Consider the following 23,689-nt stretch of genomic DNA (forward strand, 5'->3'; position numbering starts at 1 on the left):
CCACCTCACCACTAACCGACCACACTACTGCCACCTCCGTCAACTATAACACCACAACCTCCGCCACCACCACCTCCTCTCCCACCAACCATCATAATCATATATGATTAAGCATTTTCTAAACAAACATATATGTATAAACAATTATCAAGGTTCTAAATAATGTAAGGCATCACTTGGCGGCAATGTCAATCCTCAAGTTTTTCTGAGCCTTGGCGAGCCACGTCATTTGTAAGGCGTGACTTAAGGCGACAATTTTGTATATAATTAATATTTTTATATGTATTTTCAACTACTTTTCTATTTATACACGTATATGACTTAAGGTGGCGTTATGGTAAAGCTTCGCGGCATGTACAAGCTTTGGAGTCATGGCGCGCCATGGCGGAGCCATGACGAGCTTTTTAGAACCTTGTCAATTATGATTAGACATGTATTTATAAGCACATATAATCATATATGATTATACTTCTCCACCATTTAATCATTTAAGATTAGGCATACCCCGTTGATGCTAGTACACTGGAGTGTTAGAGCGGAAAATGAGAAATATGTGGTTGATGTTGAATCTCAAGATCTATATTTTTTAGAAATCTTAAGTGAACCGTCCTATATATATATATATATATATATATATATATATATATATATATATATATATATATATATATATAGGGTTAGGATTAAATGTGAACCCTAAATATAGTGTGAACGTATGACTTAGTGTGGTGTGTTGGATTAGAAAATGTAAAATATATGTTGATATTATCAATTTCTTATTAACTTTTTAATTAATTGGCTAATAAAAACGTTAATATGGTAAGTTAAGTCATTCTCCATTAATTTTAAAAAAGGAATTGACATGTTAGATGCAGTGTGACAACCCGAAATTTCCATACGTACAGACCCTACAGTCAAGCAATTCAAATAAAAGTCAAACATATTCCTGCTAATTTTTAGCCGGTTTAAAGTCCGTTTTTGGGTGTTTTATTAATAATTCTTCAAACGAATGAATAAAAGGAAGTGCTTTCTAGGGTCTTGGAGTAGCAAACACACACATAACACCTTAATAAGGAGTTTACAGCCAAACTTTTGGAGTTTGATCCGTAAACTCCCTTATGGTCGTAAACTCATGCATATAGCATGAGTTTACTCTTCATTTTCCTCATTTCCAACACTCATGCATATAGCATGAGTTTACTCTTCATTTTCCTCATTTCCAACTTTCAAGCTCAAGAACATCAACTTATCTCTCAAGTATCATAACACTTTTCTTCCAATCTTCCAAAAATGTAAGTGTTTCTACCCTTGATTTGTTGTTATAACCTTTCATCTAGTTGTTATACACCATTTCATCCATGAAATCTCCACTTTTACATAGATCTTCAAGTGTTCTTCAAAACACCAAGAACACCAAGAACACACACTAGTGTTCTTGGACCTTAAACACCCAAACAAGCTTCTATATTGTAAGTACTCTTACCTTAGCTTGTTATAGGCTTGATACACTTGTTAATCAACTAGAAAACATCAAGAAACACAAGATCATAAGTGTTTACGGCCAAGGCAATCACCTTGGGCCGTAAACTCTAATGAAAGGGCCATTATGAGCCCTAGTCCCTTCCTAAGCCTTGGATACAAGTCTAGATCACTTCCTTGAGGAGTATAGGACCTTAAACAAACAAAAGAATCAAGCACACATGAGTTTACGGCTGTAAACTCATGGGGAATTGACCATGGGCTGTAAACTCTAAATGGTGGTATAATTGTGCCACTATTACTTCCTAAGGCTTGGACTTGATCATAGGATACTTAACCTTGACTTATAAGACCTGAAAACACAAAATGGTACTAATTACCATGAGTTTACGGCCGTAAACTCATGGCGGAAATGACCATTGGCCGTAAACTCACATGGTGTTACCATTTGGGTAGTAAACTCCAATGTGAGGCCATACAACCTTTAGATGCAACCCTTTGGTACTTATAGCACTTGAATCAAAGTGTTTTACATGTCCTAGGGTGTCTTAACTTGGTTAATTAGTTGTTAAATGACTAATTGGATACATATATATGTGTCATTATATGTTAAATAGGATCCGTGTGTGTGTGTGTGTTCAAGTCTTCACTTGACACTTAGCATCCTATACCATCTGTTCATCCAAACCACTCACTACAGGTGAGTTCATACCCCTTAATCAACTTTTTAAATGTTTTTAAATACTTTTATGGGGGGGGGATACAAGTTGAGTCATTATAGTTATTATATCAATCACATGTGATTAATAACTATCCAACTGTGGATTTACTACACTTCTAGTTGCTTTACAAATCAAACTACTTCAAAATACTTTCTCAAACGTTTTTACATATCAAACTTGTTTTATGTACTAAATCTTTCCTTTCAAATTCGGTCACAACTGTGTTTCAAACAAATGATTTCTTATACTTTAAACTGTTTATATCAAACAAACTGCTTTTAAATCGTTCCTCAAATGTTTTACAAAACTTCTTTTAAAACTTTTATATTGTCAAATGCATGCCTATATATGTATAGTTATGCAAGTAATGTTTAAAGGACTTAGGACTGCTAACTCGCTTTAATTCCTTTTCCTTGTTAGGATGTGGCCTTAGGGTATCGGTTATTTGTCCGAATGTCATCTAAATATTAGTTATATATTATGGATACATATGTAGACATGAAAGTTCTATCAGTCAGTTCAGTACCTTTGAGTAGCATAGGCATACTTTCATTCAGTCATATACATATGTTACTAGTAACTATAATAGGTATAGTTTAGGAGATACTATTTACTATTCCTAGTACAAGGAATCACACAAGATTCAGTTCATTTATTAGTCTATACAAACATACTATACAAAGAGAATTACTACATACTATACGGAGAGAATTACTATATACTATACAAAGAGAATTACTACATACTATACGGAGAGAAATACTATATACTATACAAGGAGAATTACTACATACTATATGGGTAGAAATACTATATACTATACAAGGAGAATTACTACATACTATACAGAGAGAAATATTATATACTATACAAGGAGAATTACTACATACTATACGGGACTGACCATCCTACACCTGACTGTTAGCTACTGCGGGACTTGTTCATCGACAAATGTTCTCGGTTGTACTGTTCGACGATTTACCGCGTCGTGTTTATCCTAGGCATAAGGATACGATTTCAATGACTATATAATTTTCCCCATTATCTTTATTTTGTGACACATTCTCATAAACGATGAGGTAGATTACATTTTGATAATAATAGTTGTACATGGGAAAAACCTTCATTTTACAGAGAAGCAAACCTTCAAAAAAGTCGGGTCTTTGTAGAAGACTACTATTTATACTAGTAGGAAATATGGGGTTTTCTAGGGTTTTCATACTTATAAAAACTTTTTCATCAAACATTTACAAGTCTTTTCTTTACAGTTTTACAAATCAATTACACTAAAATAGTTATGAGTTCATTAGCTTAAATGCTGATCTACGCTTTCAAAATAAATTGTATTCTCAGGTCACCAGTAGGCAGGTGTGATGACCAGGTTTTGAGAAGACGGAGCAGTCAAGACTCGTCTTTTATTTTGATTATTTATTTCCATGTCTTATTCTATTAAAGAACACACATGTATTAAAATTTTACTATTAATGCAATGGATGATGTTGTTGCTTGTTTACTACTTTGCACTGTTGTGATACTTTACATGATGTCCTCCGCCTCAGAACGTTTCCGTCGTTCTTGGTTTTGGGGTGTGACATTCAGACAAATTGTTTCTTCACTCCCTAAGCCTAATACAAATTCTTTTCGGTAGGCAACGATGGTGATCTGAAGATACGATTTGCCTCTAAAAAAATCAATTAGCCAATATAAATGATAATGCATTCACCATTATTGAAACCTTGTAAACCTATATAAACATTCGATCGAGTTCAAGATTCTGAGAGAACTTCAAATCGAAATGCAAATACAAACAGTTGCACCAACGACGACGATTTTATCGCTCCGCCATCGGATTTATTTTTTCATTTTCATTCACCGTATTCTTTAAGAATACACAAATAAAGATGTTTTAACAAGTTTAGGTTTTTAAAGATGTGTTTTTTTAAACTATAAGCTTAGTTTGCTGAAAAGTTTGATTGTTCGTTGTACGTATAGAAAATAAATCATTTTTTTGAAGAATTTTAGGTTTATTACAATGTATTCTCAAAGTTTGCAAACATATTCTTGTAGAATTCAATGTGAGTAGTTTTTATATGTTTTAATTTTTCAATATAGAGAATGTTTTTAGGTGTTGTCAAATGGGATGTTTTTTAATGTATTTTTTAGAATGTTGGTATTAAAAGGGTTTTAACAACTCCGGGTTTGTTCAGATGTGCTATTCAATAAATATTAAGAGTATTTGGAAGAAAAGTTTGAAGATACCTCGTATTCTTATTATAAAACAATATCCTTAAAGAATTTATAGTTTTGTCCATTGTATTGTCAAAGAATTTCTGTTTTAGTACAAAGAATTCTCAAAGAATTGTTGGTTTAGTAAAATGGTTTTGAGCAGAAGTTGAAAAATATTCTTTCAAAATCGGTGCTTTATTGCAATTTTTAGTTTTAGGTGTTTTACCTTAAAATGTCATGAACTCAGTTGACTAGGCTTTATATGTTTTAGTAGTGATGCTGGCTTAAGTTGTTCTCAAATAAGTGATGATCTAGTATAATGTATTCTCAGAGAATTGATGATATAGTACTTGGTTTTTTAGCATGTAATTTCATGCATTGTTGTAGAATGTAAAAGAAAGTTGAATATTTCTTTCTGTCATCTTTCAACAACCACATTCTCATACTCTAGTTTCATATATCATTTAATCCAAATATAATCGAGTTTATCTATTCCTACAACAAACTTTTTATACTTTGCTTTCTTGTGTCCAATAATGGGCTTCAAACAACCATCATTAAATACTAATTCCTTACTCTTTAATGGAATAATACACTACAATATATTTAAAAGTCATATTACTAACAAGAAAAAAAAAATGACATCAATATCTTTATTAGAATAGTTTACTAAAATTAAAACTAAAAACCCAACAAAAAGTTATTACGTTATTGGTTCTTGACAAAGACACTTGCACAAAAAAAATACAATAAGTTTAAATATTCCTTTAGAATGGACATATAATTAACTTATTTATAAAAAAAGTTCTTGTAGAATGAATAAATATTAAAAAAAAAAATCATCTCAAATTTATGAAAGGGATGAACATATAATATTTTATGAGAATATGTATTTATAAGCAACCTTCTAAACAAATAAATAGTTAAGTATACATTTTGTTAATATAATTTTTGAAGAATAGTCGTTTCAAAAGAAATACCTATAAAAAATGACAATATATAGTTTATGAACAATTTAGAGCTAATTATTTAAAAATAGTTAAACAAATATGTACATATTAAAAATTCTGAAAGAATTTCATTATGAAAAAAATGAGTTAAACAGTATAATATCTCATTAATATATTCTTTAAGAATAAACAAGTAAAATTCGCATATCATGAATAAATGATTTACTGAGATCGTAACTTGAAGAAAACCTAAACCCTTTAAATTTAATGGAAAAAACGAAAATCTTAACTTGTTTGAAATTTTATGCTTTCTTGAATCTCATTAACAAACGTTCACCGGTTAATTGTTTTGACAACAAATCGAATTATAAAAATCTATCAAAAAAGTAAAATAATTATTTTGAGGTCATGCAAATCGATTCCTATTGAGAATGAAGATACTTCTTACGATGCAATTAAGATGGTAATCAAATAAGATGAATTGAAAAAAAAAAGCCGATTAAAAAATATAATGCATCTTTAATTCACTTAAATATCGGTTTTTTTTTTTTTTTTTTGAACCGGCAAATCTAATCTACTCTTAAGCTAACAACACCTATTTCACCTATGTCCACGACGAGACTTGAACCCTCGACCTCAAAGAGGGAGGGCACCACCTGATACAGCTGGACTACAAGCCCTTTGGTTAAATATTGGTTTATTAGTATTAGATTATTGTTAAATTGATTAAAAAAATTCTGAATTTACCTTGGTAGATTGAATTTGATCGATGACTCATATTAGGTCATACATTGATACAGTATTTAAGGTTCATATATGAACGTAATTCTATATATCTTCTACTATAATAAATGAAGATAATTTTGTCATATGTCAATCTCTAATGAGTTTTGACACTTATCATTTTGTGATATTTTTAAAATAAATAATATCCACATGTCAATTTATGTTTTCTTTTTCAATTTTTAAAATTAAAAAGCCACATAATCTTATATTTATGTATGTAAAGTATCAAATGTAATAAATATTATACTAAATTGCAATTAATATGTTTATTTATTTCTTATTTCAAATTTTCATTTTAAAAATACTTATTATTACATTTTAATATTTTATTTTCTTTAATCAACCCGTGTAATACACGGGTTTTACACCTAGTGTGTGTGTGTGTGTGTATATATATATATATATATATATATATATATATATATATATATATATATATATATATATATATATATATATATGTATTGTTCCGACAAGGTTAAGCTATGTAATCACAACAATGAAGAAGTAACGTTAGTCGATGTCCGGGAAGCGTTAACGTGATTGGTTCTGGTTCTGGTTAATGTTAGGAGACAGAGGACATCGCTCTGAGCTTTAAACTTGTTGCCCTGGTAAGCGACCAACTGTGTTTTGGATTATTATAGATCAGAAACCATCGTCTATAATTGGAGTTGGCCGCGAGAGTGCCAAGTACCAAGGTCCTAGTATGAGACCACTAGGGTGAGAGCCCGGGTCATGCACTAGGCCGGGTAGCGACCGTTAACTAGGTCATCCTAAGGATAGCAATTCTTTTATCTTAACGTATTCCTAGAGGGATACGTTAACTAGTCCCCTAGGCTAGTAGACGTATGTGTTGGCGTAGCGTAGCTAAGTCATTCTAACCTTGATCAGGAAACGTGTTCGGTGGAGATGGTCTGGAACCCCAATGTCGTGAACAAAATTATGGGGTTCGAACTAGCTTACTGAGCCCTTGGCGTTCTCCCCCTGTTCTAGGTGTTCAAGGCTTACTTCAAATCCTCCATACAGTCTTGTGTTCACACCTTCTCTCAGAGGAAAAACATCCATATATTTATCATCAACAAGAAGGCACCCAAGAAGAACTGGCAGGGCCAGTGGTTATGGGTCAACAGTAATGTAGTTGGTTCTGGTTATCCCCTAGTGACCACCTCCCCTGACTGGGCACCATAAATGTGGGGTGTCAGTCTGACCGTGGCACAGGCATTGAAAAATATTTACATCATCGGAGAGGATTGGGAGGATTGCATCCTGGCAGTAGCGAGAATGAGCGTCGCGTGGCGCCACGAGGGATGATGCCCTAGTGCTACATGGAGAAGGATAGTAAGTGCTCTTTTCCTCCCCCCCCCCCCCCTTTATTTTTTACTTTTTTGGAAGATGAAAGGCGGTTGCTAATTTATTTGTTGTTTGTGTTTGCACGTATCGAAAGGGTGTTATCCCTTGAGATGATTCTACAGGGCAAGTACAAGGGCGATCTCCAGTACCTTGAGTTACCCTTGGTGGAAATCCTTCCTCCACTCGTTAGAATCAATTGGGCGCTCTCACTTGTCACTCCTTCTGCCTTCATTGGTGAAGGATCCACCAGTCAAGCTGACCCTGGTTTTGTGGATGCACCCGTTGGTGGTGTTTCCCGTAACAATCCTCCACCTTAGACCTCTGAGCATGAGACATCGAAGGAGGCGTTGATCAGCAATAGCCATGTAACCACTAAGCGGTGGATAACCTAGATGGACTCCCTTTTTATGGAGGATGTTGGTGCCAGTACCATTGATAGGCACCTTCAAAAGAAGCATACCATTTAATTTTTTCTAAGGGGGTCCAACATAGTGATCGACATCCTCGATGATGACACTTCTCACCATTTGGAGGGGATGGACAAAGAGGCAACAAAACCACCTTAGGAGCCATAGAAATAATTTGAGGATGCCTTCGGTATTGGTGGTAGCGATTTTGGGAAGGAGCCAGAGGTTGACCTCCAGATTGCTCCTAGATCTACTTCGTCTCTGATGAGAGACATCACTATTTTTGGTGCTCCAATACACCACTGGTGGCTCCCGACGTTTATCTCCCAAAATGGACTCTCACTCATCGGTCCCTACTCACGCATCATATTGTTACGTATGAGTGGAGTCGTCATGCGTTCACTACGGCTACAATAAAAGCATTGGAGCTCCTCTCCAACTCCCATATGGTGAACAATCTTCAGTATGTGGCAGCCCAGGTTTCCCCCTAACTGGTGGTTGCGATTGGGCGCCTACATCATGTGAACTCGGACTTGGTAGAATTGACTACCGTCATAGATGGGCGTAACGAACTGAGGGAAAAGGTATTGGGCCTCGAGGAGGAGAAGCGTAATTTTGAAGAACACGATGACCTGTTGGTCGAGGAGAAGGATTCGGTGGAGGACCAAATGACAAGCTTAGATGGAGTGGTGGAGCGCCTATATTGGCAAGTGGAGACATTAGAGGCGGAGAAGGAAACATTGGAGGATCAAGTGAGGCAGCCGGGCGAATAGTTGGTGACTGAGGGGTCGAGGAGGAAGATCTTGGAAGAGGACATGGCCTGACTTTTGTAAAAAGGGGTTGTGCGCACGGTGGATCGGGTTATTGAGAGCCCTAAGTTCTCGTTGGGGGTTTAGCGGGATGAAAGCGGCGTCTATAGCTGCTGGTGTGGAGGGTGTCAAGTAGGCAGTGCGAGAGTAAGTGCATGCCGAAAAATTTGATCTAGGAGGGGCAGGTGCAATAGTGGAGCACACACCAGTAATGCATGCCTCCACGAAGGCCTTTATGGAGACAAAATTTTCTTCGTATGTCCATTTGGGTAAGATGGATTTGGCATGGCTCTGTTGACAGTGTTGTGATTCCAACCCCGATGTGAACCCATTGGAAACTATCTCTCTGAACTGTAACACCCGTGTTCCAGATTGGTTAAGCTTAATTTTATCATGGACCAAAGATGACGTTTTGGAGAAAACCCTGTGTCACGACGTGGTGCAAGGATGCCCATGACATGAAAATGATTAGATGGATCGTGTGTCTTAGTGGACCACAACAACATGGCCAAGGATTGTCATGGCGTGGCAGCTCTTCTGGACTAATTCCATGATTCTTTTAGGGTTTGCTTCATATTTAAACCCCTCTAATCCATTTCTAAGGTTAATTACCAGCCTCCAACACCCTTATACCTCAGAGAAACCCTAGATTTGTCGCCATTTTTGGAGCATTGTTACCTTGGAAAAGAAGAGAGCGAGGAGAAGACGGTGCTCCATTGGTAGAACTTGCTAGGAACCAACATCATCAGCATCTCACATAGCTTCTGGACCTTTGTAAGTGACAAAGGCTCAAACATTATCGCTTAAAGTGGTAAGGTCTAAGATATTGTCCCATGTTCTTCATGTTTGAGCAAGTTTGGAAGGAAGGAACTCATAAAGTTGGCAACTTTATGGCTCTCCTGAGTCCCATTAGAAACATATGTGGTGGATCTAGACTTTGGTAGGAGTTCTTATCATTGCATGAGTTTTTGGGGATTCTTAGCTTATTATGACCTAAAATGGACTCTAGACATGTTTTGGATATGTATGTCTATAAGACTTTGTATTATAAACCCTTCTAGAGTGGTTGAGCTATGGACATTTTCGGATTAAGGGCTTAATGGTTAAGACATTAGGGTATTTATAAACATCTCTTTTATATAAATCTACCTTTTATATAAATAAACTCTAACTAGTTTATTAAGATATAAATATATAACTTAGAAATAATCATACTTTATGATATATTTCATAAATTGTTATTTCTCTAATAAATATTATTTCCATAAATAATAAATTCCCAATTAAAAATATATTATTTCCACGAAATAATTAATAATTTTTCAATTAAATAAAAGTGTTAATATATTTATTAATAATCAAATTATCGAAATAATGAATCAATTGATGGTAACTTGATATAAGGTGTGACCCATAGGATCATATATTATTAGCAATATCATTCTATAATGAAGTATGGGCATACAAAATCTTTCATCAATAAGTTTGTGCTTACAGTTTTATGTTTATGGTTTAAGGTACTTCTAGTTCTAAAGGGAATGGCCCAACGTGATTGCACAACATCCCTAGAGTTTCCGCATTAACTATTTATGATTTTACTCTAATTTTCACATGATGTAATCACTTTGATTGGTTTTAGAACAACTTATTATATGTTTTATTGTTCTAAAAATAAATTTTTTACAGTGAATTTTTGGGACGTTACACGAACGTTGGACCTTCCACCAATGCTCCTGGTAACTGATCTCTCCCTCTTCTCTTTGTTTGAGCTTTTGATAGTTATGTTTTGGAAACAATATTTGGACAAAGTTTAACTTGGTTGGTGACCCTGCATGGTCTTTTTTAAGTCTGGGATTAGTCCGGAAGAAAATTTACCCTTGTTTGCAATTTAATGGTATCTTTTGCTTAAAGCTTGCTTGTTTTGGTCCCAAACGGCTCATGTTGGCCATTGGTTTAATTTTTCCGCAGAGGTTGATGTTGGCCTTTGAGGTCTCCCCTGGGGGGGGGGGGGATTTCTTTCCAAAGGTTTGTGTTGGCCTTAGGAATTAGGTGGTAATGGCTCCTCTTTGCTTGGCAGAGTATTAAGACTCGAAGGATACTTCCTTTGATAGATGAAAGTTGTGTATACTTAACCAACTTTTGTTGGCTTTGGCCCAGGATTTCACACTCGTAAGCTTAGGGCTCATCCTTCTTTTGAGTCATTAGTTTGTATTTTTAGGTTTAGGCCTTAGCTAGCCTTTTCTCATAAAACTCAATTGGTTCACTTTTTTTAGGCAATTCCCTTTTAAGTAAGGTTTTCTAGTTACCCTTTAATACTTTGTTCTAAGTCTTGAGTCAACGAGAGTTGCCCTCTGGCTCTAGTCATCTAAGTTGATTCGAGATCGTTACCTCGAGGCGTTTAGGAATTAGGTAATTTTTTATACCAAGAGAAAGGTTATGAGCCTTTAAAGCCTTTGTTCGTGTCATGGGATAAGGTAATGGTCCTTTGAGTTAGATTGACATGTTTTAGGGAAAGGTTATGTGCCTTTAAAGCCTACGGTTGCATTCTTGCATCGATTACTAAAGTGACGTGGATGATCAGTCCTTGTTATCACTTGGTAAATGTGCACAACCTATTATTGAAATGATATCAAGCTTGAATAATAATAAACATCTGAATGGGTTTCGAAGGTAGTCAATCTCCATCATTCTATTGATAATGTTTTGGAAATATCAACACTGTTTAACGAGGGAAAAAAAATACTTTCACACTAAAATGGGCCGAGAACTAGAGCTAACTGTTGGGGTGTGATTATCCACTTGGAGATAGATCACACCGCCCTTTCCCTTGGCATACCTTATTTTACCTTATCTCCTTGCTCTATGATTAAAAGTGGCGCAGATTGTGCGTGTTCCATGTCTGGGGGATGGGTCTACAGTCTTGTGCTTCCAAGACATAATCTCTGTTCTGGTGTGTCTCCACTATCTTGTATGGGCCTTCCCATGTGACACTTAGCTTTCACTAGGGTTGGGAATGACTGGATTCATTTTTTATCAATACCCATTCTCCTACTTTGAAGTTCTTCACTCACGCAAGCTGATTGTAGTAATTCTTGGTGCAAGCTTTGTAGGCAGCATGGTGGTGTTGGGCGACTTCGTGTTTCTAGTCAAGCATGTCTTAAGTCTTGACATTGTCCAACTTGATTCGTGTTTATGTCAAGGTCCTTCACTCGTAGTGACCCGACTAAGATTTTAGGTGGGAGCACCGACTCTGTGTCGTATGTTAGGCAAAAGGGTGTTTCCCTAGTACTGGATCTCAAGGTCGTGCGATACGACTAGAGCACTATGGGCTATTCTTCAAGCCAGGATCCCTTAGACCTCCTCAGACGCTTCTTAAGGCCATTGATGATAGTCTTGTTTAATACATTTGTTTGGTGGTTGGCTTAGGGATGTGCCACTGAGGTAAACCGGCGATGGATTTGCTTTTCTTCACACCATTCCTTGAAGGGACTTACTTCAAACTGAGTGTCATTATCGCTAATTAGGACCCTTGGGGTGCCACAACACATGAGGATGTTTATCCACATGAATTTTATCATATGTCTTCTCGTGACGGTGGTTAGGGGCTCGGCCTCGATCCACTTGGTGAAGTAATTAACAACGACCAACAAGAATTTAGCTCCACCCGGGGTGGTTGGAAATGGTCCAACAATATCTATGCCCCGTTAGTGAAAAAACCAGGGACTGTTGATGTTGGTTAGTGGCATGGAAGGTTCGTTTTGGAAGGGAGTGAAACATTGACACTCCGGGCATTTTTTGGTGAGCTTGGCTGCATCCTTGTAGATGTCCGACCACATACTTCTGGACAGAGTATTTATGTGCACAAATATACATATCAGTCTTAAATTTATATCCTAACAAACTTTTACTAACTATGCACTTATAGGAAGTGTACCTAGTCATATTATAGAATAGTTCAGATAAGTCGGGTGTCAAACACAGGGAACGGAATTCAATTAAATAAATTAACTACTTCTAATTAAATTAAGAAACAAACAATGATTAGGGTTTTTTTTACTGATTTTGCAAGATCAGAAGAATTTACTATCAACTAACACTTAAGCAAGCAACATAAGCAAATTAACTTCAAGAATTAAACGAATAATTCTATCTAGATCCTATTTCACTTTCTCCTATGGTTGATTTCTAATGGATTGATTATACTGATTACCAATTTGCTAACTAGCTATTATGATCAAATACCTAGGCCTACCAATCTATAAATTACCAAGCAATGATCATGCATAAGTTAAACACCAAATTGACAATAAGCACAAATTGGACTATGAATGATAATAGTTACTTTCCTATCATAAACAATTAGGTGACAAATCAATGCAATTAATATGATCAATTATCACACAAAATCTGATTTATAAACAAGTAAAATCAATAAGAATCATCCAATAATCAAAATAAACATATATAGATTAGGTTCATCTTCACCAAACAAACGTAAAAGGGTTTTAGTCTCTCATTTTAGCAGAAAAACACATAAAATCCATGTAAAATAAGCTAGACATAGGTAATGATTAGCAAACTAACTAGATCAATGTAGAAATATTCTAAATCTTATTCAATCCTTTAGCTTCACTTGATTCTCGATCTTATTATGAGTTTCAAAGGGTTTCTAGTGGTAATTCTGATTAAAAAACTGATTACCTCCCGTCCACTCGACCTAATGTTCAAGTTTTTATAATTTCCTTATATTGGCACACCAGGTCGTGGTTGAACACTACCACGTCGTGGTCCTCTTGTGTATCCTGTATTCTTCTAGTCAGCTGATTAGTCGAGAGTATTCTTATCACCACTCCGTGTTAACGGATCACCACGATGCGGTCATCAGTTTCCAAGTCTTATTTTGCCTTCTTTTCATAACTTCCAATTTCTTGCTTCCAGCTCCTCGTTTGCTTCCTTTTCATCCTGAGCAAATCTTCGCTGCCAAAAAACATATTTTAAACATAATAAAAATCTTTCGTCAAAAAATAAACATAATTGTAGCTAAAACTATTAGAAATATGCATTAAATACATAGCTAAATATACACATATCAAAATATCCCACACTTAGATTTTGCTTGCCCTTAAGCAAAACTAATTTTATTATTATTATCATATCAAGACTTCCACTCCAACATTGCACAGGACAATCCATTTTGAGCCTCTCCATTACTCCAAGACCACAATGCATGTATTTGTGTCTAAATTTTCCTAAGAACTTCCCCAATCCTAAATACTCACAATTTTCATAAACACTTCCCCACTTCTTTTAAACAACATTCATTTTATGCATCCCTCCGAATATATCCTTAGAAATTTTTCTTAACCTCAAGGTAATTTTTTGTTAAGTCCCCAAGCATACATATGGAAATATAACCTAGAAATAAAAATATTACAATAAATATAACCTAGAAATTTTCCTTATTCTCGAGTCTTCGATTTTTGAACTTTCTTCATGATATTCCTTTATCTTCATAGCTTTGTAGACTCTTATTCTCAAAGTTTTGCAACTTTTTTCTTCTTTTCTATTTTTTTTTTCTTTTTTCACTCAAAACTAAAAATCCTAAAAACATGTGCTTAAGCAAGGGAAGTTAACTTTAACCCTTATTGGTTAGAGATATTAGTCTAAGGTGAAGACTACATAAGCTCTTCTTGATACATTTAAGGTACGCGATGATAAACATACTGTAGCCCTCAAACAAAGCAAGGTTGTGTTTTTGTTCCATGATTTCACTAGGATCAGGAAGCCACAAATACACTATAACATATATTGGCTCAAATAAATATTGAAACCCGCATCGGATCGTCCCACACAATGCTAGCAACCTTGATCTCAACATAAGCATTTTTAACTAGATCAATTTTTAGATTATTATTTCAAATCTTTCTAATAATAATTTTTAAATCCTAGTCATTTTTTGTTCATTTTTTTATCGGTATGCTTGCATTCCTGTATTCAACCCCCCATCCCACACTTAATTGATGCAATGTCCCCATTTCATATTTAAACAATTAAAGAACATATAATTAAGAAGGAGGAATTGGAACAGACTTCCCTTGGGTAGTAGTGGCGAGATCGAATTTTGAAACTTGTGTGGTGATCTTGGACTTCTCGTATAATGGCTGCAAACAGTACTTCTGGGATCCTCTTTTGTGAATGCAAATGTACTGGACCGAAATAAATCAAAGAACCATTCTTCAATAATTATGTTGATCCTCTACCACGACATGGTAGAGTAACGTCACGTCATGGTGTCAAGCAGTTAGTCGTGATTGTCGTAAAATATAAGATCGCCACGGTGTGGTCTGGTGATGTAATGGCATCGTGTCAGGTCAGATTCTATCGTGCTAATATCGAATGCCATGACGTGTTGTTGATGGCCACGCTGTGGTGTCTTCTTAGAAGACCTTTAACAACCCAAATAATGCATCTTGACTTCTTAGTGACTTAGGATCATTCCTGACCTTTTCTTTCTATAAAATTCTTCAAAATTCTATTCATCAAGTGAGTAACCCACACTTATTCAAAAACATGGTCTTCAATTGTATTCTTTAAAAGTATCACAACTACTTCATCCACTAAGCTCCTTCACTGCTTCACGAAGTTTTTATACTAGAAAATAAGATCAAAAGACTAGAGAAACACATGATCATTTGGTTAAACTAAAAATAAAAATAAATCAAAAGGAAAAGAAAATGCAAACTCTTAAAAATCGGGTTGCCTCCCAAAAAGCGCTTTTTTTATGAGTCATGAGTCGGAATCCTTCCCACTCTATTTTGTTGCGGTTGGGAGTGGGATCTCCCTTTTCTCCTTTTGATCTTTCCACGTGCGCTTGTAGGCTTGAACCCTTCTAATGTATGCTTTCATGAAACTCTCCTTCTTCTTTTGACTAGCACCTTCATTATGTTTGCGCTTTACACCCTTGCCTTGATTTTTCACCTTTGCACTCTTCTTTTCTTCTTCTTTATGACCTTCCTTGTCTAATTCCATCTTGACCATTTTTGGCTTCTCTGATTCCCCTCCCATGTCTTCATAAATTATCTTAACTTATTCATATAGGTCATCTTCTACTTCATCACTTGCCTCTACCACTTGAGCCTTAGGTGTAGTAAATGTGATCACCTCAAATGTCATAGGAATTGGAGCTCTTGGTTTTCAACGTTTCACATTTGAAACATAAGGCTTCTCACAAACCTTCAACTCTTCTTCCATCATCTTTTTGATTTCAACTAGCTCATCAAGGTCTTCTTCATATCATTAATCTTTAACGCTACATCTCTTGGTTTTTCATAACTCACTTTTGGAGTCATTTCGTACACCAAGTGTGAGCTTTGAGTCATCAATTTCAACTAGAGCTATAGCGGTACTCAAAAATGGTCTTCCAGAAATAATGGGAAGGTCTTCATCTTCTTTCATGTCGAGAACCATAAAGTCAACCAGAAAAACAAACTTTCCCACCTTTACAAAAAAGTCATCAATGATTCCACGTGGGTTAGTGATTGTGTGATCCACCATTCTAAGTGTCATCTTTGTGCCTTGGAGCGTTGGTAGACCGGGCTTCTTATAGAAAGAATATGACATGAGATTAATTATTTCCCCCAAATCGACTAAAGCATTTATAGAAGTAGAATTGCCAAATTCACAAGGCAAAGTAAGTTGGCCCGGATCTCCCATTTTGATTGGTAACCCATTGATGACCGCAGCTGAACATAACTCATTAAGCAATATGGTTGATGCTTTTTCCAACTCCTTCCTATTAGTCATAACATATTTTGCAAACTTTGGAGGTTTAGCCATCGACTTGAGGAATGAGGCGTTTATCGAGAGTGGGAGCACTTGTTCCATACACATCTTTTGATCAGGTTCCATAGAATGCTTAAGGGCTTAAGAAGGGAATGGAAAAGGAGGTAGATATGAATTAGAAGGTGAAATTTTTTGGACCTCACGACGTGGTGAGTCATCAGAATGCGAATCACATTTTGCACTTTTACCTTCATGCTTCCTTTCTTCCAAACACAAATCAGGTTGTATAGTAGCTGCTTCATGGGTAATAAATGGCTCAGAATGAACTTCTTTTTTTGTTTAAATCGCCATTACATGAGGTAGCGATTTTTGGTCTTGATTTCGAGGTGGTAATCTCTCATTAACAAGTGTTGTTAACTTCCCAAGTTGAGTCTCTATGTTCGTGATGGAAGCTTGATGATTCCTCATATTAGGATCAATAGCATCATGCCTTTTTTCTGAGGCTTTCATAAACCTGTGAAGTACCGACTGAAAATCCATCTTCTTCTCAAGTGGTGGTTGCTCTTCTTAGTAAAAACCTCGACCAGATTGTATAAAATTTTCATCTTTTTGCTTCATGTACTCTTCATATGGCAACCACTCATTTTTGGGCTTCCTTTAATCTTCGTTAAATCGATCACCCCTCAAGTATCAAACTTGAATTTTTCGGTTACCATTGTCATCTACATCACAATCCTTAGTCAAATGAGGGCCACCACAATTATCATAACCGACTCTAATTGCATGGATAGATTGATCCATCTTTTTCATCCTCCAATCCATATTTTCTAACTTTGTCAAAGCCACAACCATGTTCTCATTCCCTCTATCTCCTTTACCTATTGTAACATCCTCACGTGGGTTATGTTACTCACATTAATGCTTCTTGAACTCTTCAATAAATTCTTTAATAGTTGTCGACTCCTTTTTCGTCAATGGTCTTTGAGAGTCAAGAAGTTGTCGTGTTGTGACATTCACTCCATCATAGGAATTGGACACTTCTTGTTGGACATCTAAGCAAGCCCTTATATCTCTCCCATGCTTCATATAAGGACTCTCCAACCTCTTGTTTAAAATTAGGAATCTTTTTCTTGAGCTTTGAGATCTTTGAAGTTGGGCTAAATTTCTTAATAAAGGCGTCACAAATATTTTCCCAAGTAGTAATGGATCCAGGCACGAGTGAATTCAACCAAACTTTAGTTTCACTAATAAATGTCACCAGAAGCATCCTAAGTAACACATATTCTCTTTGTATGTTTGGAACATTGAAGTAGTTTGCAATGTCCTTTACCTCATCAATATGCTTGGATGCATCTTCATACTCCTTCCTGGCGACAGGTATGTCTTTCAGCATTGATAGAATATTCCCCTTAAGCTCAAATCTTCTTTTAGTTGGTATCTCGATTGGTATAAGAGCTGGTCCATTATCTTTATGTATCCTCTTCTTGTAATCTCCCATAGTCATTCTCATGGTATCCGACATCTCTTCAACCTCACTTTTTATCTCCAAATCATTTTCTAAATGGCTTTCAGTTTCTGTTTCTAGATAGTATCCAATTCCCTTCTTATCATGCATCCTATTGAAACTCTCAAATCCTTTTTCCTATTGAAGAGTGTTTGTTGACTCATTGGCTTCTTGTTCTTCTTTTTGTGAAAAGTTGATTATGGATCTTGAAGTGGTGGAGCTATTGGAGTTTTAGATCCCCGACTCATAAATTGTTGCAATAAGAACAAAACAAAACAAAAACGCGTAAAAGGAATAAAAATCACAAAACTGAAAATTAACCGAGACCGGACTATGACGTGGTTAATATTCCCATGATGTGGTTGTTGTTTAGAAAGAAAGAAAATACATAAAAATAACTTTTTGTGGTTTTTACCCCACAAAATGATCGAATAACTAAAAGCAATTAAACTATAAATCAAATTAGTCGTTCCTCGACAACGGCTCCAAAAACTTGATGTGCAGAAATATACCTATCAGTCTTAGATTTATATCCTAGCTAACTTTTACTAATTATGAACTTATTGGTGATAGTTTCCTTTTTCTTACTTCTTTTCATAGTTTTTTTTAGTTAAAAACCATCTCATTTTAGTTAATCTTCATGCATATTTTCTCTTTTTATTATCTTTCTCCTTTACCGGGTACTTTCTAGTCTTTTGAGCTTATTTTGCAGGATTTACTGAAGACTATTTGTTACTGGAGGTATGGAGGGATTGCGGGACTTGTGGACTGCTTGTGGACTTGAGGTGGTGCAATTGGGCTTGATGTCAGTATAAGCGAGAAGCGCTTTGGGCTTAGTCTTTAGACGAGGACTCAAGCTACGAAAGACAAAAGGAGTATTGGACCATCATTGGAGGCTTTAGAATAATACAATTGGGCTCCCAAGAGTTGTGCATGTGGGTTGAAGTGTGAATGAGAATATTAGGCTGGAATATATTCTAAATGGGCCAAGTCCCACAATCAGCGAGACCCACGCGATCCGTGTGGATCCACAAACAGTCCACGTGGATCTTGCTGAAGTGAATCCGAGTTTTGAATTTTTGACTCTATTTTGGGAAGGTTGGTGGGTGGCTTTCGGGGAGCTTTTGAATCCGGGATTAAACACTTTTTGCAGGAGATTTGAAGCATTATTCATCATCAAAACTTGGGGAGAACTACTCTTTTTCTCTCAAGAAAACTTGGGAAGAACTTGAAGATTTTGAAGATTAGTGTTATTTCATTTCATCTTGCACTTAGAACAATGTTTGGTATTTATAAACTACCTTGTATTTCTTTTATTTTTTCCATGCTTGGCTAAATTCTCATTTGGTTGATTAGGGTTTAATCCCATGGATGATTGGTTACTTTGAAGACTAAATGTTATCTTGTGTTTGAAGTTTATGGAAATGTTTTCTAGTTAAACATCTTGTTATGTTTGTTTATCTTTGACCATGAGCTTGGATGAATATTTTTTTGGTTGATCAATTTATTGGTTAAGTAATGGAATTTGAAGTTGGTAAGCAACAAATGGTTTCTATGTTTGTTTTCATTTCATTTAAACCGTGGGAATGTTTCCTCCATAATGATAATGTAAGCATTTGATTATCTTATGGACTTGGTAACTCTTAGAACTCAAAGCTAATTGATTTTCACAAGATTATATGCTTCATTGATTTTGTGACTTTAATTAAGGGAATGTGTTAGAGCTCCTCTAACCATTTTAATATCTAAGAATAGTTGAGGTAATTTGTGCTTATGAATTGCTATAGCCAAGTTAAACCAATTCACAAGTGTTATTCCTTTTAGTCTAATGATAAGTCAACTATGTCATCCATGTGGTGTATCCCAAAATCAACCAATTTCACTTCATTGAATTTAATCAAATCTTTTACTTGTTTACTTGTCATATTTACATTCTAGCTAGTTTTAATTTTGTTAAACAATAAAAAAGAATTAATACCCCCCCCCCATTTTTCTTTTACTTTTGTTTTACAAGTACTTGAACAGGTGATTTACATAGAGATTTAAATTGATCCAATCTCCGTAGATACGATCCCTTTACCACTATACACTATTTTAGTGTGTAATATTTAGGGTATTAATTTTGTTGGCATCGACAACCACCAATAGGCAGTGTACCTAGTCAAATTATAGAATAGTTCAGGTCAGTCGGGTGTCGAACACAGAGAATGAAATTCAATTAAATAAATTAACTACTTCCAATTAAACTACGAAATAACCTATGATGGGGGGGGGGGGTTTACTGATTTTGCAAGATCAGAAGAACTTACTATTAACTAACAATTAAGCAAGCAACAATAGCAAATTAACTTCAAAAATTAAAAGAATACTTCTGCTTAAATCCGATTTGACCTTCTCCTATGGTTGATTTCTAATGGATTGATTATATTGATTACCAATATGCTAACTAGCTATTATGATCAAATATCTAGGCCTACCAATCTATGACTTAGCATGAAATGATCATGCATAAGTTAAACACCAAATTGATAATAAGCACAAATTGGACTATAAATGATCAAGTTAAGTAAACAAGCACAAATTAAGGTTAACTATGCTCTCTAACACAGTTAAAGTTACCAGCTTTAACTACTTAATATAAGATGTGCTTAATCCTAGCTCTAATTAATTTATGATCATAAACAATTAAGAGAAAAAGTCATGCGATTAATATGATCAATTATCTCACATAATCTAATTTATAAAAAATATAATCTAGAACTAAAACATTCTAGGGTTTGGATTATCAAACACAAGTAAAATCAATAATAATTATCCAATAATAAAAATCAACACATATAGATTAGGTTCATCTTCACCAAACATAAGTAAAAGGATTTTAGCCTCTCATTGTAGTAGAAAAAACATAAAATCCATGTAAAATAAGCTAGACATAGGTAATGATTAGAAAACCAACTAGATGAATATAGAAATCTTCTAAATCTTCTTCAATCCTTGAGATTCACTTGATTCTCGATATTCTTCTAAGTTTCCAAGGGTGTCTAGCCGTAATTCTCCTTAGAAAACCAATTACCTCCCCTCCATTCGACCTAATGTTCGTGTTTTTATAATTTCCTTATATCAGCACACCACGTCGTTGTTGAACACCACCACATCGTGGTCCTCTTGTGTATCCCGTATTCTCCAAGTCAACCGATTGTTCGAGAATATTCCAATCACCACGTCGTGTTGCAGGATCACCACGACGTGTTCTTAAATTCCCAAGTCTTCATTTGCCTTCTTCTTGTCCTAGCTTCCGTTTTCGTGCTTCCATATCCTTGCTTGCTTCCTTTTCATCCCGAGCAAGTCTTCGTTGCTATAAAACATATTTTAAGCATAATAAATATCTTTTTTCCAAAAATAAACATAAGTTTAGCTAAAAGTATTAGAAATATGCATTAAATACATAGTTAAATATATGCATATCAAGTATCTTCTCGGTAAGTGCCCGTGCACCTTCATGCGCTCCGGCTTCCCCTGTGTGGCTTTCTTCTAACAATGATTTCCCTTTGGAGTGGGTAATACACTTTAGCCATGGTTTCAGGTATCCTATTTTGTACAATTTTCTGTCTGTTACAGCGAACTGTGGGGCCATAAACTTGACCCTCATAGCCTCTATAGGATCATTCGGGAGGACCCTATGTAGGATGTAGTCTATGAAGGGCTTGCTCCAATCTGGAGCTGTTGTGATAACGTCAACTTGCTTGTTGTCGATGTTTCTCCCTGGGAGAATCTCTACTAAGACTTTCTTCGTAAGATGATCGAAAGATGTCGAGACCAGTTTGCTAAGAGTGTCGACCCTCTCGTTATATTCCTGGGGGGGGGTCTATTTGATTAAGAAGCTTCTGAATGACCGTGCTAAATCTCACACTGTATCCATATATATTTTCATTCTTTGGTCCTTGGCTTCATATGTATCATTGACTTGATTGGTGATGAGGAGGGAATCATGAGGTCAACAAGGCGTTTCGCTCCAACTTCTTGGGCTAGTCGGAGGCCTTCTAGAAGTGCTTCGAACTCGGACTCATTGTTAGAGACTTGGAAGTTAAATCGCAAGGCATACTTAATTTCATCACCATTGGGATTTTTGAGCATAAATCCTGCCCCAGACCCTTTCTTTCTCGCAACTCCGTCAGTGTGTAGTTCCCAAATGTCTCGGCTTGCCTCCGGTTCTAAGGGATCTATTGGCATGACTGTTGGCATGTTTTTTTATTGTGTCGGGAATTTTGACTAGGAAGTATGCCAAAGCTCTGGCTTTGATGCTTGTACGTGGGCGGTAATGTATTTCGTGTTCGCCTAGCTCGATCACCCATTTTGCTAAGTACCCCAATTTCCCTAGTCTCAGTAGGATTTTTTTTACTGGGTAACTAGTCAGGACCTCAATCTTGTGGGCTTAGAAGTAGCGCCTGAGATGCTTGGCTGAATAGATTAACACGATCACCATTTTCTCTAAGATCGGGTAGTTGAGTTCAGGGCCTTGTAATTCTCCGACTACGAAATGTTTGTTAATTGTTTCTTATCCCTATCGATGGCTAATGTCAATGAAATGGATTCGTTGGATGTTTCCAGGTACCTTTGCAAAGTTTCTCTTGATGGGGGTTCGCCATGGGTGGGAGTTGGTGTAAAGCTTCTTTCAGGTGTAGCAAGGCCTTGTCGGCCTCTTTTGTCCACTTGAATTGATTCTTATCAATGCAAAATTTCAACGTTTCGAAGAGTGGGAGAGATTTTTCGGCCAATTGGGTGACGAATCTGCCAAGTGCCTTCAACCTTCCATGGATTTCGTGCACTCCTTTGAGGTTGTGAGGGGTTTTAGAGTCGAGGAATTCTTGTATCTTGGTTTGGTTCGGCGAGATTCCCTATTTAGTTATCTAATAACCCAAGAACTGGCCTTCCTCCACCCCAAAAGTACACTTGCCCGAGTTGGGCTTCATCTGCGGCTTCATCAAACTTTGAAAGGTTTCTTCGATGTCGTGAAGCAATGTTGTTTCGTTATGCATTTTGAGAACCATGTAATCTACATAGACTTCGACGTTTATACAAATTTGGTGTGCAAACACTTTGTCCATCAAGCGCTGGTATGTCGCCCCGATGTTCTTTAGGCCGAATGGCATCTTTGGATAACAAAAGGCGACACGATCAGTATGAAAGGCCTTTTTATCTTCTAATTCTCTTCTCATTTGAACCTAATGATATTCCTTGTAGGCATCAAGGAAACACTTGAAATGAAACCCTTCAAGGGACTCAACTTTTTGATCTATCTCTGCGAGAGGGTAGTGATCCTTTGGGCAGGCATTGTTTAGATCAGAGTAATCAATACACATCCGTCACGATCCGTCGTGTTTTTCACTATCACTAGATTTGCTATCCAGGTAGGGAAAATTGCTTCCCGGAGAATTCCTTCATCCACCAGCTTTGCCATTTCTGTATTGATTCCCTTGTTCATATCACCTGCTTCCCCACTCTTTTTTTGCTTGATGGGGGTGCTCCCCGAGATAATATTTATGTTGTGCTCGATGAACTCGCGATTGACTCCTGTCATATCTATAGGTTGCCATAAAAATACCTTGGAATACTGCTTTAGGAGGGCGACTAACATTACTTTGGCTTCTTCTTATAGTTCAACGCCTATTCGTAC

General features: G+C 36.1%; 1 protein-coding gene and 1 non-coding gene across 2 annotated transcripts; one reads left to right on the plus strand and one right to left on the minus strand.

Annotated features, from left to right (window-relative positions):
• Positions 1-15,923: 15,923 nt before the first annotated feature.
• Positions 15,924-16,565, minus strand: LOC145075866 (uncharacterized). The gene is made up of 2 exons (XM_079021955.1): positions 16,067-16,565; positions 15,924-16,015 (listed from the first exon to the last, which is right to left on the minus strand). The coding sequence occupies exons 1-2, from the start codon at positions 16,563-16,565 to the stop codon at positions 15,924-15,926; spliced, it is 591 nt and encodes a 196-aa protein (XP_078878081.1).
• A 982-nt stretch (positions 16,566-17,547) lies between these two features.
• On the plus strand, positions 17,548-17,649 carry LOC145077539 (small nucleolar RNA R71). The gene has a single exon (XR_013693282.1). It is a non-coding gene; the product is annotated as a small nucleolar RNA R71 (small nucleolar RNA).
• The last annotated feature ends 6,040 nt before the right edge of the window (positions 17,650-23,689 follow it).

Source organism: Lactuca serriola, chromosome 9, assembly GCF_051521515.1.
Source record: "Lactuca serriola cultivar US96UC23 chromosome 9, Lser_US96UC23_V15, whole genome shotgun sequence".
NCBI classification, from domain to species: Eukaryota; Viridiplantae; Streptophyta; class Magnoliopsida; order Asterales; family Asteraceae; genus Lactuca; species Lactuca serriola.